This window comes from Arachis ipaensis, chromosome B10 (genome assembly GCF_000816755.2).
Source record: "Arachis ipaensis cultivar K30076 chromosome B10, Araip1.1, whole genome shotgun sequence".
Classification (NCBI taxonomy): Eukaryota; Viridiplantae; Streptophyta; class Magnoliopsida; order Fabales; family Fabaceae; genus Arachis; species Arachis ipaensis.
The window spans coordinates 8,669,594-8,686,996 of record NC_029794.2 but is presented as its reverse complement, the minus strand read 5'-3'; the positions used below and the strand labels follow the sequence as shown (position 1 = coordinate 8,686,996).

Here is a 17,403-nt window from a genome sequence, read left to right as displayed (position 1 = left end):
ACTAAAATAATAAGAACGATAAAAATGATGATTCTTGTAATTTTATTTAGCTATCTATATATAGAATACCAGAATCACATGGTTATCTAACCAAATCAATTTGTATTTATTACATTCAATTTGAATAAGTAAGAAATCATGTTATTTTAATTCAATTTTAAATTTACATGATTTAAATTTGGCTTAATACATATGATTTGATTTAATTATTAGTTGTCTATTTTGTTCATAAATTTATTATTTTAATATCTAATGAATTAATCAAATCAATCAATTAATATACATAATTAATTTAAATGATTTGGTTTGATAAATTACAAAATACTACTAAAACAAATTGATACAAATTATAATAAATTATACGATATTTGGATATTTATTCAAATTAATTATTGATATTATTAATTAATTATTATTAATTTGATTTAGTGAATTACAAGAAGTAAATGGAAAAATATTTTCAACAACATGCCACGTTACTTTTATTATTAAACGTAGAAATTCAATTTTAATATAATATAATAACTACTAGATTATTAGCAAAGATTGCAAAATGTCAAGCTAAGAATGGAGAGTGGGGACAAGGATTAAGCACCAGACAAATAATTCTTCCATTGTTTAACTTAAGCACAAGACAAAAAAGCCAAGTGGACATGAAGCATACAAAAGCATACACACACAAATGACACGTGTCTGACGTTCATTGCTTTATGTGTCGTTGCAAGAGCAATAATTCAGTACGACAAACAGCTACAGTAGTGTAACTGTAAGACATGTCACATGAACCCCCTTTAAGTTTTAACAGCATCCATTTTCATGGATCAACTTGTATGTGTATCTTGTTCATTCACTAGTAGTGCAATCTAGGCATATAGACACAAATTATTAACTCATATGATTGAAGTGCAACACTGAAACCTTAATCATGGTAATAATTTCAAAACACCATCACTATGCTAATGTCCAATTTGTCATTTTCCTACCACTTTGCTCTCTACATGGCCTAATTATATAGGCATGCTATTTGCTAACAAAAATCTACTGGGGTTATTTAATTTGAATAATTCGGTAATTCCTAAGTTGCCTTTAGTAGGAGATTCTGCATTGTGGATGTTGGATTTGTACTATTGCACAATCTTGGGCTTTAAAAGCTGTTCAGAGTTAGGTGGAATGCATAAAAGGCTCAGCAAGAGAGTTCTGGAGTTTAGTGCTGTGACTGTGACAAAACTTTGATTGAATCATTGTAAATTGGAAACTCTTCACAGGTAGAGAACTACTACTGGAGATGATAAGATTGGTTGACAACATAAAAAACTAAAAGGCACATACTTCATAGATGTATGTAAATTATTTGATGATGCTTAAAATTACATAGGTAAGCATCATAGGGAGGATTAGTTGATAGAGATGCTGGAAGGTGGTATATTGATGTCTGTTCAGACACTGAATCCCCTTCCACTTCTGATAGGCACTGCTTTTAGGAAGAGGAATCATCAGTGCAAAGCAAGGACAAATTCTTCAAGCACATCTTTGCAGTTATCATCTAAAGTTCCACTCACTGATAGAAGTGGAAACAGTTGGGAGCAAGGCTCAAACACTAGTGTGATAACACGGCCAAACACTGTTGGAGTCATAGGAGGTGTATCAGTTCTTTCAACTCTCATTTTCTTGGAGAAGCTTGCTTGTTGGAGCTCAAGGAATGGCAAAGAGTGCCCTCCTTTTGTTGTCTGCAGTGATCCTGTATTGAGCAAAGTGCTTCCGATTCGCCATCCTTATCGTTCTACGCACAGGAGCAGAATTGATCAAGTCAAGATGAATCAGGAATTGGTGATTGAGAATTTGCGGCGCAAGAGGAAGATTCTTCAGCTGTCTGGAGCTGCCTGTTTTGTCATGCCATGCCATCTATCACATGCTTGGCACAGTGAGATATCTGAGGATTCTTCATTGCCTTTCCTTCATGTTGGTGAGTGCATGGCCATGGAGCTCAAGAACTCCAATTTGAAGCCAATTCACGCTTCGAGCAGTGTTCGTATCGGCCTGCTGACCACAGATTCAGTTTTGGTAGCTAGTTATTATCAGCATAAGCTTCAAAATCAGGTATCCTAAATCCTACTGTTTTTCCTCCCTTTCTCATGTTAATCAAAGCATTACTAGTATTTAGTAGCTTTGAGCTCTTATGCATTTTTAGATTAGTAGCATTTTCTTTAGACCTCTAAGCACATTAGTGTTAATTCATGTGCAGGGATTTGAAGTGGTGTTGCTAGACAAAGCAACTGAGGAACACATGATGGTTCCGGCAGTGGAGGCATTGAACAGAAAGGACATTGAAGGGGCAAGGAATTTACTTAGAATCGCCATTCATGTGCTTTTGATGAGGGCAGTGAATGTGGTGATTCTGGCATCTGATGATTTGGTTGGGATTCTCCCTCACAATGATCCTCTCCTCAGAAAATGTATAGACCCCATGGATGCTTTGGCCAGGTCAACTATACGATGGGCAGAAACAACACAAGAGGTACAAGAGAAATTTTAGCATTCATTTCTTGTAAAAATCTAGCATAATGATCGGAGAATTTCATGTAAGAAAGCAAGCCCCATATGGAAAGATTTTGTTGTGTTGTGTGAAAATTTGTTGTTATATCAATTGCAAGAATAACTGGGTTAAATCATAGTACTAGAGCCATGTACATGTGTTGCAGAATGCAGATTTTGATGAGCATTAGTATCAATGCACTAGAACTCTCTTATTAGTAGCTCCTTTTCAATTCTTTCATAAAAATCACAACCCTATGTGATGGAAAGATATGACTCCCATGTTACTATGTCAGGATAAGACTCGTTCTTGTAATGATTGATAAAATGACACTTTATTGTCAACATTTTTCCACAAAAACAAAAAGGGAAAATATCAGAATCCCCAAATTGTCCATTCATAAATATCTTTCTGCTAAGCAATCACATGGGAACCTTCAACTATGGAAGTAGAATAAGAGTGAAGTGAATAATCACAATAAGTTTCTGACTACCGGAGAATGAAATCAGTTGTAATATATTGAAAACAAATAAGCAAAACAAAATATGGAATTCATTTTTAATATAGATTGTGTGTTGTACATGAAAAAATAATAAGATACAATGATAAAATGATGATCTTTACCAAATCCACCTATTATACTGAGATAAAATGATACATGACACTAATAAGATAGTTCCCAAAAATAATTTCAGCCAGTCCGACAAGTTTGTCATTATCAAATACTACTAACAGGTTGTTTTGAATTGCTTCCCACACCATTTACTACATTTTGGTCTGCAAAGGCCCAAGAAGAGATAAGGTGATGAGCTATGGCAAAGGGTCCAGGAACAAACATTGGATTAAGTTGAGTTCCAACATTGAAATCTGCAGCCAAACTTTGATTCTTTCCTACTCCCTTACACATTTGTTCTACTTTTGCAGCTGCACTTCTTTGTGCTTGCTTGTATTCATCAAACGTCAATGCTTTTCTTACTTCTTCTTTACTGTACCATTGAGCATCTACACAAGCAAGTTTCAGCATCAGTTGTCACAATATCCAATAAGCAAAAGAAATGTGAGAATATGGTGTGGGAAGGAAGCTATTGCTGTATGATGCTATACCATTTCATGATCTTATTTTACATACAAATGTGCCGTAAAATAGACTTTATTTTCTTGAGGATACATCCTCTAATTCTACCATAAGGAAGCATTATTCATAAAGCAAATAGCTAAAACTCAATGTACCTTCTAACTCTTCCCTGTCAACCTTTATTTCGAAGGATTTTGCATATGCAAAGAACCCAACCATCAGCTGGCATGGCATGCTATTGGGTCCAACTAAAATATATATATATAAAAAAAAGATAACCAACATGGTTAGTGTGTATTTAACAATTTGGCAAAGAAATTGTCTACCGCATATAATCATTATTTAATTCATCATTACATAAGCATATGTTAACCTGTACTTAACTGCTTCTGAAGGTTGCCAACATATGATAAAATTAGAAGTCTCAAATAGAGCAAACATATTCAGAAGTCAAAGCATTAAGTCACTTCAAACATGACTAAACCACCACAGAACTACTAGTAACTAGTTTGCGGAAAAGAACTTATTCACATACTCGGTTACCTTCATGCTATTATGCAAAATAAAGCACGGGAAACAAAGATTGATTGAATCGAGTTCTGCTGTTAATACTCTACCAAGTATAAGTGTATAACCATCGTCATCAGTAGTGACATGAATTCCTAAACCGTATTCAGATTGAACAAACTGCTTTTATATAAGGTAGTAATAAATTAAGAATCCCACATGTTTGTCATGTGGCAAATACAGAGAAATACTAAATGAGAACATAAAGTTAAACATAGGTATGTGGAATATATTTTACCAGGCCATGGCTGAGAGCTGTGATATACAACTTCTCCCACTTCAATACCAGTCTCCTCCCATGTTTCTCTTCTCACAGCTTCCTCCAAGCTTTCTCCTGCCTAAATGCAACAAGTGGATACATGCAAATTAAACTTCTACATGTGTGTACAACTAATTGAAACTATAAAAACTAGGAAATGATCCATGCAAACTTAGTCCAATGAAACCTGGTTCCATTTCTGCCTGTTTTCCTTTCCTCTTCCTTCTGAGGAAAGAATGCAGCCAATCCAATATGCTTACCACTTAATAGCATCAAAGGAAGACCAAATATTAAAACCACATAAATTTTATGGATCACTTCATGGATAGCTAGGGAAAAAGCTGTCTAATAATGAAGTCCCTACAAACTGAAAAGTCTTAAATTCGGTCAAGACATGCACCTCTGTGAAACCTGATAAGCAGGTCCATAATCGAGGTACAAACTTTGATCGTTTAGCCAAAAGGGCACGGTCATTCTCTCGATCAATGACTAGCATAATGGCCACCTGCATAAGATCAAGTGAACAAAAAACACTTTAGCAGAATACTTGACCATCTATTTATCAAATCAACAGTTAGAGCTTAAAATAGCAAACCGGATCAACGCGTGGATATATCCTTTTCTTGCACGAATCATTTGAACATTGCTTCCGTCTCCCAGCTTCCATTGGGACTGCTTTCGCCCCACAATGTCCACAAAATCGTGAAGTATTATGCCATTCTAGCAGTGCCTTGGCCTGGCCAAACCCAGTAATTAGGAAATTTGAAATCCCTATCAGTATCATGGACAGAAGTATGATAAATAAAAGACCATCAAACAAAATTACATAATCATCACAACAGCTGCTATACAACTAAGCAGTTAACACCAAAGAATCTGACAGATTCAAAAACTGTAAAGCTCTAACTGAAGTATTCAGATCCATGAATTAAATTTTGAATGATCATAGTCAAAGCTATCAAATTTTGAACAATCATAAGTCAAATACTGTTTTCCCTTAACTTACATGGCCAGCAACAGCCAAGTTTCCCATTGCTTGTGAATCGCGCCAATCAGAAGCCACCATTAGCGTTCGTACCTCCACAAAGCTCAACTCCCTTGCACCAAACTCAACAGCCTCAGAAGAAGAAACATCAATTGCCCAATAAACGACGTCGTCCTCTGATCCCAAATACACCAATGACTCAGCGCTCAGCTGCGCACCGGAACTTCCCAATATACCCCTCAGATCATCCAAACCGATCCAACCCAGATTCCAAATCGGCGGGGAGTTGCCGGAGCCAGCGGCGGCAGAGGCCAAGGCCTTCCCATTTCTGAAAGGCAGAACCTTGAAATTCAGGGGAGTGGGAGTAGGTTGAGAATTGCCCAGAATTCGAGCGGTGAGAGCTTCGAAAGCCGAAGAGGGAGATAAGGAGTCAATGTTTTTGTGTGATTTGAAGTGTAAGGGGTTTCCGGCGAAGACATGGGTGCGCAGGTTTATGGACATAGTGGTGGTGGAAGAGTTTCGGGGTGAGAAATCCGTTGTTAGAGAGAGGATCCGAAGTGGGGTTTTGTTAAAGGTAGCAACTTTGGAGAAGAGAGGAAAGGGAGAAGGAAGGAGGAAGAGTTTGAGTTTGAGTTTGAGTTTGAGGTTGAGCATGTTGCTGTTTCCATTGGAGTTTTGAAGAAGCTGCTGAAACAGAGACTCCAAAAAGGTGGGTAGGTGGTGATTGGCCGTTGAATGAAGAGTGTCTCTTGTAATGACACGTGTCACTTCTCAAGTTTTCGTTCCACTGATGACACAACCGATTCTTAACCATGGATTGCAAATTGTGAAAAATTAAATAGAATAAAACCTGGGCAAGTTTAGGTATATAAAATGTTTGAAACCAAATTTATCATATTATAATTTTTTAATATTGCAGATATTTTTGTAAATTTTTATATTTATAGAAATAATTATAGAGGGTAGTGGTTTTAAAATTAAACTTAAATTGTTATAGAGTGCAGTAATTTACGTGGATTGCGGTTTTTGAAGAAACGGCAATATAAAAAAACCGCGATTGGCTACAGCGATTTCTAAAGACTTGTGACGTTGCATTTTTACAGCGCAATGATGAATTTTATTTGAGGCTTTAGCTAAATAAGAATTTTTTTCTGCTTAAAAATCTGAGAATTACTTCAACTCAACTAGAATGGTAATGGTTTTTGAAGTTCTCACTCGAAAGCTCTTCTATGAGATTTTTTTTAGTGAAAATAGCATTTGTTCTAACAAATCAAGCTATCATTGAGGCAATAAAAGGAAAAAAAATAATTCATATAATTGATCTTAATGTTGCTGAACCTACTAAGTGGATTGCACTCCTCCAACTCTGAGTGCACGTCCTAAAGGTCCACCTCATTTGAAAATCACGGGTATTCATTGGAAAAAAGAAATTCTAGATCAAATAGCTCATAGATTGATTGAAGAAGTAGAAAAGTTAAATATTCCATTCTCATTTAACCATGTATTCAGCAAATTAGAGAGCCTAGATTTTGAAAAATTTAGTGTGAAAACGGAGAAGGCACTAGCTATAACTTCCATACTCCAATTGCATTCGCTTTTGGTATGGGATGACAAAGCTGTAGAGAAGAAATCCTAGTTTGGCGAAAACCGCAAATGCAATTTCACTGTCACGCTGCAAGAGTGTAACGCCATGAATTTTTAGAAACTGCTATAGCCAATTGCAGTTAGTGGTTTCTACTCAATACACAAATCCACATAAACTGCTACGTTCAATTTTAAAATCACTATACCTTGTATTATCAAATACATTAAAAAATAAAATAATACAAAAAATTATCTTTTTTTAATAATTAAAAAAAACAATTTTAATACTGCATTGTGGTTTCTATGAATTTTTTTTAGTTGTTGAATTGAAAAACGGATCGGAAACCATTTTGTAAAAGGAAAGTTCTTTGGTGATGATAATAAAAGTAAGCATGTGATGCTTACGTTATGTGTTTAGGTGTTAGTGCACGCGTGTACGGAGACTAATAGCTCATTTTCAAGTTGGCTGTGGAGCTATGTTAATATTTTGACACTAATTTTAAAAAGTTTGACCCAATATTAGGCTAAACGGGTCAAACCAAGCGAACCGGCCTGTATTGGGCCCAAGGCCCAACCCGTTTCTCCCTTTCATTAATGAAACTTCAGCCATTTTCCTTGTTTCAAAGATGAAACACGCTCGGAAGAGAGGAGGGGGAGCAAAGATCATGCAAACCCTTGTTACAAAAATTTTAATTTCACCTAACTTTTGATCCGGAGTTCCGATTGACGAGCCGTCAGCGGCCACACGTTCGTCTCGGAATTCTCTACAAAGTCCAATACTCTAATCACTTCTCAGCTTCAATTTTCTCCTTCCCTAATTTCAAAAATATTATGTATTGGGCATTGAGATTTTGTCAATTTTGATGTTTTAGGACCGAATTAGCTTGCGTGAATTGTTGGGTGTTGTTCTTTTGAGCCATGGTAAGGTAAGAAAACTCTAACCCTTGTCACCTTACTGAATTTGTGAACCCTAAGATAATTTTAATGGTAATTATGTTGTTAGATTGGAAATTGGTCGAGAAGTGAAATTAATTTGAGCATATGGGAGCTTGAGATCGATTTTTGAAGCTAGGCTCCTTGGTGAGGGGTTGTGTTGATAAGTTTGTGGTGCGGAAACACTTGAGGTATTCCGGGTTTAACGGAAAATCGGCCAAGGTATAGGTTTCTCGTATTTAATATATAATATTCTGTGAAAATTTGGGCTAGTGACCCTAAGATAGGAAATGAATTGTGATGTTGTGTTGGTTTAGAATGATTATTATGTATGTGATTAGTGATTTGTGGAGGTTGAGATGGGAGCTTGTATGTATAATGTGTGTAATTTGATATGAGTATGGTGGTTTGATGATGATTGATGTGGGTAATAAAGCTAGAATGCTATATGATGATTGATGATGATTTTGTTGGTTAATTGAGAAATTGTGTATGAGATTATATAAAATTGAGGTGTGGTTGATTCTAGAAGGATCTGGGGATAATGATGCTGTAAATGGTATGCTATGGTGCTATTTATATAAGTGGAATGTAAGAATTAAGTTTGTTTTGATGAAAATAGAGGTTTATGAACTTTTGTGAAAAATTTATTTTTGGCCAAATTTTGGCGAGCTATAACTTAATTTTCGAACCCCCAAATTGTTTCAAATTTCTTTTATATGAAAATTGGATCCGTGAATTTTATGCCATTCAAAGAACGAACGAAAAATATTTTAAAACAAAAAAGTTATGCGCGTCGGAAGTTTGGAGTGCAAAGCTGAAATTTATGCGGCATTCAATATTTTTGCTGTTCTGCATAAGCTTGCGTACACGACCACCTACACGCGACGCAACCAACCTTTTCGGGTTGGGTATCTCACGTACGTGAGCAAGGTGCTTGCGTACGCGAGGAAGGAAAAAGTACGCCCACGCGTACGCGTGACCTTTCAGTAATGCACTCCCACGCGTACACGTGTCCCACGCGTACGCGTTGCCCCTGTTTCAGCAAAAAATAGATTTTGTGTTTTAAAGTTTAAGTTCAAACCTCTAAACCTCTAATTTACATTCCTTTGATTCTAGATCTTGTTAGAAAGCTTAGTAATAGGATGAAGATAGGAAATGGCAGTAACTTGGAAATGAAGGAAGATTTTTAAAAAGTAATATGTAGTTGGAGAAGATAGTATTTAAGGCGACAAAGATTATGAAAGTGATATATGAACCACTTAAGAGAGTAAGGCAACGTTGAGAAAGATGAGATGAGCTATGAATTATTATTGAGAATGAAAATGATATTTATAAGAAATAATTGAATATTTTGAGCTTGGGGTGTTGTCTCCCCATGTCAGCATGGGATTCGTTCCATGGATAATATTGAGTTTGGGGTGTTGTCTCCCCCATGTCAGCTTGGGGTGTCGTCTCCTCATATCAGCGTAGGATTCTTTCCATGAATATCATTGAGCTTGGGGTGTTGTTTTTCCCATATCAGTTTGGGGATTCTCCCCGTAGTGAGTTTTGAGCTTGAGGACATGTCGGGCTGGCTACGTAACCGACAGTTGATATCAACAGCCATAGGACAGGCATACATCATGTGCGTATTGTATGATTTGCTTGCTTGTGAACTATATGAGATTACCTACATGATTATAATCTGCTATTTGTTATAATTGCTATCTGTATTACTTGTGAGTTACTTGTGTTTGCCTTGTTTTGCTTGTTTGTCTATGTAAATTTACCGGAGCTAGAGAAACGGAGGAAAGGTAGAGAAGTTAGGGACTTAGTTAGGATTAAGACTTGTTTAAGTTAGAAATCCCTAAAAAGACCACCTTGATTTATGATTTCTGTTTTTAGTTCCTTAAGTTTTATATCTGAGTGTCGGCGTACTAGGATTGCCTCTGGCATCCCAAGACTTTATATCTTATATGCGTGGCACCTTTACTATGCTGAGAACTGATAAACCCCAATTTCGTGATTTATCTTGTGCTTAATTTGGGAGATTTTATCACATTTTTTCTACATTTTATTCAATGAAATAGCATGATTTTTGTAATTCTCCCTTAATTTGTGCTTTAGTGTAAAAACATGCTTTTTAAGTCCTTAAATTGGTGATTTTAATTCACTTTAATTCCATTCGATACCTTGATGTGTTTGTTGAGTGATTTCAGGTTCATAAGGCAAGTATTGGATGGAAGAAGTGAAGAGAAAAGCATGCAAAATGGAGAATTCATGAAAAAATGAGTATTTAGAGAATTGAGGGCCACGCGTACGCGTGAATTGAAGATTTGCAAGCCACGCGCACGCGTCACCCACGCGTACGCGTGAGTAAGAGGTTTTGCCAGCGACGCGCGCGCGTCGTCCACGCGTACGCGTGACGCTTGACACGTGACTCACTTAAAGTGAAATCGCTGGAGGCGATTTCTGAGCTGTCCAGGCCCAAATCCAACTCGTTTTTGAGGATATTTCATGCAGAATTCAAGCTTGGACAAAAGGGGGGAGCAATTAGTTGTAGCTTAGCATCATGTAGTTTAGTTTCTAGAAAGAGAAGATCCCTCTTCTCTCTAGAATTAGGGTTCCTAGGGTATTTTGCATCTTAGATCTAGGGTTTAATTCTTATTTTCATCTTGTTTCCTTTACAATTTTCTGTTTTTACATCTCAATTCTCTTAGTTTGTAGTGTTAATTTCCCTCTTTATGCCTCTTTTATGTTAATGAACTCATGTTGGATTTGGATCTCTTTTAATGCAATTTCATGTTTGATGTTCTTTTATTGTTGATTTGAGTTGGTATTATTGTTTCCTTGCAATTGATAGTTGGTAGATTTTATTCTTCCTTGCAATTTATTATGCTTTCTCTTTATGCTTTCCAAGTGTTTGACAAAATGTTTGGTTAGTTGTTAAAGTAGATTTTTGAGCATTCTTGGCTTGGAAAGAGGAACTAGGCAATCTTGAGTCATTAAGACCCAACTTATGTTAGTGATCTAGAGTTGTTAGCTAGTATTGTTTTCATTGACTCTAATCTCTTTCTAATTCAATTAGTGAGTTGATTAGGACTTTTGGATTGAGATTAGCTAGTCTTATTTGACTTTCTCTCAATGTGAAGATAACATTATACCTTCTTCCATTGTTGGAGATAATGAAATAGGATAAATTCTTGTTAATTATTGTTATGATTAGTGACTAGGATAGAAAACCTATATTCTCAATCCTTGCCATGAATGTCTCTCTTTATTACTTGCTTTCTTTAATTGTTTTCTTTACTTTTCTTACCATTTATTTTCTTGTCCTCTTATCAAATCAAACCCCCCGTATTCCTTCATAGCCAATAATCATTCACTTCATTGTAATTCCTTATGAGACGACCTAAGGTTTAAATACTTCGGTTAACTTTTATTGGGGTTTGTACATGTGACAACTCAAATTTTTTATGTGAGAATTGTTTGTTGGTTTGGAACTATGCTTACAACGAAGTTCTTATTTCTATAGGAAAAATTATAGACCGACACAACAATTCCTCATTATCAAGAACCTCTGGTTCTCATTCCATACTGTGTTGTTGTTTTTCAAATGCAGGTCGAGAGGCACCTCACTAGGCGTCTGGAGCTTCTGAAGCGAAGTGGTTTATTTTGGGGTTTTTTTAGTCTTTTGATATATGTATATATAGATTCTCCTCTTATGTACTTGTTTATTTTCTCCTCCTAGAGGATTTATGGAAAATTAGGGTTTTAGCTATGTATTTTTGGATTTTGAGATATGTATATATGTATGTAATTATTTCTCCGGCCAGCCTTAGCTTCGCAGGCCGAGTTAGGAGCTTGTTATTTTGTATCATTGACTCTCTTATCTTACTTTCTATATATTTAGATTTATGAACCTTAGTTTTCTTTGTACGCAAGTTTTCCGTTTACGTAAGCATTACGACTTTTGTTTTAAACTTTTCTTCACAAGCTCCTCGGTATAAATTCCTTTCAACTACTATTATTATATATATACTTTTACTTTTAGAGGTTGTAATACCTTGTCACTTTAACTTTATGACTTAAGCATAAAATTCCGTGTGGTAGGGTGTTACAAGGCTGGTGAATGAGACAAAATGCTGGAGTTTAATATGAGTTTCTCTTGTTGGTTTATCATTATTAAAGATATTGATTTCTCTTGTTGTACGCTCTACTGAATGTGTTGAGTTTTTCTGTCTTTCAAAAAAAAAACATATTAATTTTTCTTGTTGGTATAATATGAATTTTCATATTAAATTTAAAAGAAAAGGGTAAGAGAACTTTAAAAAAATAAAGAGCCAAAAGGTAGTATAGTTCAATTAGGAGAAAAAAAAAAGAAAAACATCATTTATATTTGTTTGTGCAAGTTAAGGTGTACAGTAATAAAAAAATCAAATCACAATAATAAATTAATAGTAATAAAAAAAATTTAAAGCCAACGTTAAACATTATTACTGTCATAGAATAAATTTATTAATGGCATACAAATAAACATTAAGATAATTATGTTTAATGAGTTCGGCCAAAAAAATTAGAATTTAAATTGCCACAAATTAAAATTATTTTTACTATTTATCATACCTTATCATAATTATGTTAAAATTATTGTTATACAATATAAATTAATTAATACATGCTACAAAAAAAAAAGAATATTAGTATTAATTCCAAAGATAATATTATTATGAGTAAAGGACAAATCAGTCCCTAACCATTGAAAAATACTTTTAAATTCCTGACGTCCTTAAAAGTTGGACGAATCAGTCCCTCCGTCCAAATGCCTCCGTCAGACCCAACAGAAAAGTCTGACGTGGCTCCCGTAGTGCTTGTCACGCGTACGCGTGACCCACACATATGCGTCGCCTGGCAGACTTTCCTCTCACGCGTACGCGTTGCCATGAATTCAACAAATCCTCATTTCTTCATAAATTCTTCACTTTGTATGCTTTTCTTCCATTTCTTTCAAGTCATTCTTGCCTTCAAAACTTTAAATCACTCAAACAAACATATCAAGGCATCGAATGGGAGAAAAATAAATTAAATTTAGCAATTTAATAGCCCAGAAAGCATGTTTTCAATCATTAAGCACACTTAAGAGAAATTCACAAAACCATGCTATTTTAGTGAATAAATGTGAAAAAAGTTGATAAAATTTACCAAATTCAATACAATATAAACCATAAAATTGTGGTTCATCAACTTTTTCACACTTAAATATTAGCATGTCCTCATACTAAAATTTTGTGGTTCATCAACTAATATGCAAAATGCGTCTGCCTACTTGGTTAAAAATGAATCAATCTCCAAGAACATATATGAACAAGTAGGGCTAAGATAATATGATGATTTATGAATTCCACTAATTCAAATCTCAAAATGAAGTATAAATATACTTGCAAGAAGAAAGCTCGTGAAAGCAAGGAACAAGGGATTGAGCATCGAACCCTCACCAGAAGTGTTTGCACTCTAATCTTTCTAGTGTTTGAGGGTCGATTCTCTTAATTCTCTACTAATCTTGCTTTCTAAGGCTTGCTCTTCTTCTACCAATCAACATATATTCAATGCATGAATACACATATCAAGAGGTCTTTTCAAGAGTTGTAATGGGGTTAGGGCTAAATTTAATTTACTTTTCTCCCATTCGATGCCTTGATATGTTTCTTTAAGTAATTTAAAGTTTTAAAGGCAAGAATGGCTTGAAAGAAATGAAAAAAAAAGCATGCAAAGTGGAGAATTCATTAAGAAATGAGGATTTGCTGAATTCATGGTGACGCGTACGCGTGACACATGCGTACGCATGAGAGGGAAGTCTGCCAGGCGACGCGTACGCGTGACAAGTATTACGAGAGCCATGTCAAACTTTTCCGTTGGGTCTGATAGAGGCATTTGGACAGAGGAACTTATCCGTCCAACTTTTAAAGACAATAGGGACTTAAAAGTATTTTTCAATGGTCAGGGACAAAAATGTCCGCGTGAAAAAAGGTCAGGGACCTATTTATCTTTTACTTTATTATTATTTAAGTTGTTGACCTGATTTAAGTTAACTGTATGAAACTAGTGATAAAATATCAAGAAATTAGAGTAAGAACAAATAAATAAGCATTGGCATCAAGTCAGATGTGAGTAAAATAAGAATAAAGAATTAATTATAAGAAGAAACAAATACATATTAGTAACATAAAAAAATGACAAATATTAATTTTATAGGATTAAAAAGATAAAATTTATTATTTATTTTTTTCAATTATTTTTCAAACTTAAAATTTTGATATTCATTTTTCCTTCTTTTGTTCCCCCTCTCCATATTTTTGTTCCTACCATAACTTATACAATAGAAAATGTTGCCCAGCCAAAACAAATTTTATTTTTCGACTATCTTTTCTCTCCTTTATTCCAAATAATAACTTCTACTGAAGTTCATATACTTGCAAACAAACAATACAATCTGAAAAAACACCCGTTTCACTTTAGCCCACCTGTTAGGCTCACTATCTAGGTCCCTCTAGTTGGCCTAAATATGCTCTATACATCAACACCTAATCATGAATTAATATCATTAATTTTATTTACCAGAAACGAAAACTGGAACTCATAATTACCCTACAATCAATGCATCTTACACGTGTTACAATCCAAGCTTGACACATAATGTCAGTATCACATGCTTATTTTTGCTGTCCTCACCAAATAATTTTCCTTTGTGGAAACCAATTCTTCGTTAATTATGAGAGAAGTTATTTTTTTAACTTCTCCATAAGCATTTAAATAGTTTCTTAGAAAGTTACAATTTGATTTTGAAAATTGCATTAAACATTAATACTACTACTCTTTATAAGTCAAAAACTTAAAAAAAAATAACTTTTAAAACTTCCCAAACAAACTCTAAGGTAGCGTTTGTTTTGAGGTACTGAGACAGAGACGGAGAGATTGAGACTCAGTATCATGTTTGTTAGTTTAGAGACTGGTACTAAAATTTCAGTATTTCAGTACCTCCAAAAAGTGAGGACACAGGGGACTAAAATTTTTAGAGATGGAGACTGAAACTTTAATAACATTTTATACCTAAAATACCTTCATTTCAATTAATTAATTCTAATTTTACCCTTTGTGCAAATTAAATTAGAGTTTCATTCTTGTTTCAATTTCTGTCTCCCATTTTGCACCAAACAGAATACTGAAATTTATTTCAATCTCTATCTCTTAGTCTCTGTCTCTCAGTCTCAGTCTTTTCGTCTCTATCTCTCCACCAAACGCTACCTAAGTACATCTTTTTTACGTTTACATAACTATTACACTCTTTTTTTCTTTGGTGAGAGAACATGAATAATATTGCCATAAAATGAAAAGGTTATCTCTCAAAGGAAGAAGTAGAGGAAGGTAAAAGTGTTCTAATAAAAAACGAAATTGTTTTTATAATGATAAAATATGAATTTTTATTAATAAAATTATTTAAATTTTAAAAAATTATTTAAAATTTTAAAATTATTTTTTAATTTAACCTAATCTCAAATTCAAATTTTAACCCACAATATCACCATCTCAATTTCAAATTTCACTGCCACTTAAATCCTTTTTTATTACCACTTGTCCTCAACTACCACTATTACCACCACCATTACCATTACCATGCTACTACTATTGCCACCTCATTCTCTTTACCACTACTATTATACTATTTCATTTTCCTCCAATCACTGCCAACGAATCTATTCTCTTTCTCATTTGGGAATAAATAACAAATCTCCTTTGTCTCATCCAGGAGCAAATTACAAACCTCCTCTCTAACAGTTCCGTAAACACTTTGATACTACACCCTACCTAGTTTTCTTTGCTCACGACAACAACTGTTACCAAAAGCTCGTCGTGGAAGAAGACGACGAAACAGAAATAATGAGAGAGAAAAATAATTTGAGATAGAGAAAAGAGAAGAGCGCGATGACTGAGGGGAACCACAGCCGCCGCTGTCATTGTTGAAAGATCTGAAAGAGAGAAAGAGAGAAAGAGAGAAGACGCGATGGTGAGGAGTAAAAATGGAGACGATGGAAGGAGCTACTATTGTCACAGTTGAGACACAAAAAGAGGACACTATGCAGTGGAAAGGAGGAAACACATAGGGGAGGAGCTGCTGTTAGGAGTGAGACGAGCCACTACCATGTCCACCATTTGAATGTTACTGCTTTTTTTTTCATCTCTCTCTGCTTTGATTTTTCAAGTGGGGTTTTAGAAAATTTTTTAGTTTTGAAATCTGGAGATAATACTCATGAAGGATTTTGAGGAGCTAAATTTCTGGTAATACTGATGATAGATTTAGAGAGAGAAAGAGAAATGTTGGTTTTAGGAATTTTCGAACTGTGAGTTATTGGTGGTGGTGGAGGTGTACTGATGAGTGATGTCGGCGACAATGGTGATGGTGGTGATAGCCGATGGCAGCTATAACAGTGGTGGTAGTTAAGGATGAGATTTGGATGATGATGAATTTGGGTGATAGTGGTAAAGAGTTGGAAATTTGGGAGGTGATGGTAAGGGTTAGAGATGGGTTAAGATAAGTAAGGAGGACAGTTTAGAAATTCTAAATAATTTTTTAAAGTTTAGATAATTTTATCAGTAAAAATTAATCTTTTATGGATATAAAATTAATTTTATTTTTTTGTGGATAGATTTATCATTTATCAATGTTCTGAACATTTATGGATAAAAATAGTAGTAAAAAGTCCAAACCAATTATGATAAGATCAATAGTTGCCGGTCAATAGTGATCACCTCTACCTGTAATGCCTTCGGTTTTTTGAATGGTGGAAAGTGAAAACTCAAGTGCAGTTAATTTCAAATGAAGTTGGAGTAAATACGCGATTACCCAATGTGATCTTTGATATCCCAATTTTACTATTATAGTCCTCCAGATAGAGCTCTAGACACCATAGTGGCCCCTGAGCATCTTTCCGACGATGAGTTAGCTATCGTAGCGCTGACATGGCATCACTTTGCCACGCTAAACCCAATTTGGTCTTTCCTTCTTCGGGCCGCTTAGTTCTGGCGATGTCACCACTGCTGGAGTTTCGTTCTTGGCTCCGCTGGGAAGGGTGTACGTGAGGAAGAAGAAGAATGGCGTGTCCAGATTCAGGAAGGCATTTTAGAGGAACGTGCCAGAGAAAAAACGATCATGGATGGTGCCAGTAGAGGTGGTTGACGTGGCAAGAGGAGAGCAATGTGCATGGGCGATGGGGAAGGCCGATGAGGAGCAGGGTTTGTATAGGTAGAAGGGAAGGATGAAAAAGAAGAAGCATGAGTTGTGGAGGCTGCTGCCGTGGAGCTTTGGTGCGGAAGGGAAGGAAGAAGAAGTTGTGGAAGCTGCTATCGTGGGGCTTTGGTGTTGGAAGGAGGAAGAAGAAGAAGCTTTGGTACGGAAGGGGAGGAAGAGCTGCTTCCATGGGGCTTTGGTG

General features: G+C 35.3%; 2 protein-coding genes across 2 annotated transcripts; one reads left to right on the top strand and one right to left on the bottom strand.

Annotated features, from left to right (window-relative positions):
- LOC107622748 (probable amino-acid racemase) lies at positions 849 to 2,791 on the top strand. The gene is made up of 2 exons (XM_016324764.2): positions 849 to 2,097; positions 2,243 to 2,791. The coding sequence occupies exons 1-2, from the start codon at positions 1,408 to 1,410 to the stop codon at positions 2,531 to 2,533; spliced, it is 981 nt and encodes a 326-aa protein (XP_016180250.1). The 5' UTR covers positions 849 to 1,407; the 3' UTR covers positions 2,534 to 2,791.
- Positions 3,069 to 6,157, bottom strand: LOC107622747 (nudix hydrolase 19, chloroplastic). Its single transcript, XM_016324763.2, has 6 exons — positions 5,441 to 6,157; positions 5,030 to 5,170; positions 4,835 to 4,939; positions 4,414 to 4,513; positions 3,764 to 3,856; positions 3,069 to 3,535 (listed from the first exon to the last, which is right to left on the bottom strand). The coding sequence occupies exons 1-6, from the start codon at positions 6,071 to 6,073 to the stop codon at positions 3,252 to 3,254; spliced, it is 1,356 nt and encodes a 451-aa protein (XP_016180249.1). The 5' UTR covers positions 6,074 to 6,157; the 3' UTR covers positions 3,069 to 3,251.

What these genes read in the sequence shown, in the direction of transcription:
- LOC107622748 (XM_016324764.2), top strand. Translation starts at nt 1,408, where the DNA reads ATGCTGGAAGGTGGTATATTGATGTCTGTTCAGACACTGAATCCCCTT. An exon ending in AGCATAAGCTTCAAAATCAG is followed by an intron (nt 2,098 to 2,242) that starts GTATCCTAAATC and finishes ATTCATGTGCAG; the next exon opens with GGATTTGAAGTGGTGTTGCT.
- LOC107622747 (XM_016324763.2), bottom strand. Translation starts at nt 6,073, where the DNA reads ATGCTCAACCTCAAACTCAAACTCAAACTCAAACTCTTCCTCCTTCCT. An exon ending in ACTTGGCTGTTGCTGGCCAT is followed by an intron (nt 5,171 to 5,440) that starts GTAAGTTAAGGG and finishes GGGTTTGGCCAG; the next exon opens with GCCAAGGCACTGCTAGAATG. An exon ending in CAGCTCTCAGCCATGGCCTG is followed by an intron (nt 3,857 to 4,413) that starts GTAAAATATATT and finishes TATATATTTTAG; the next exon opens with TTGGACCCAATAGCATGCCA.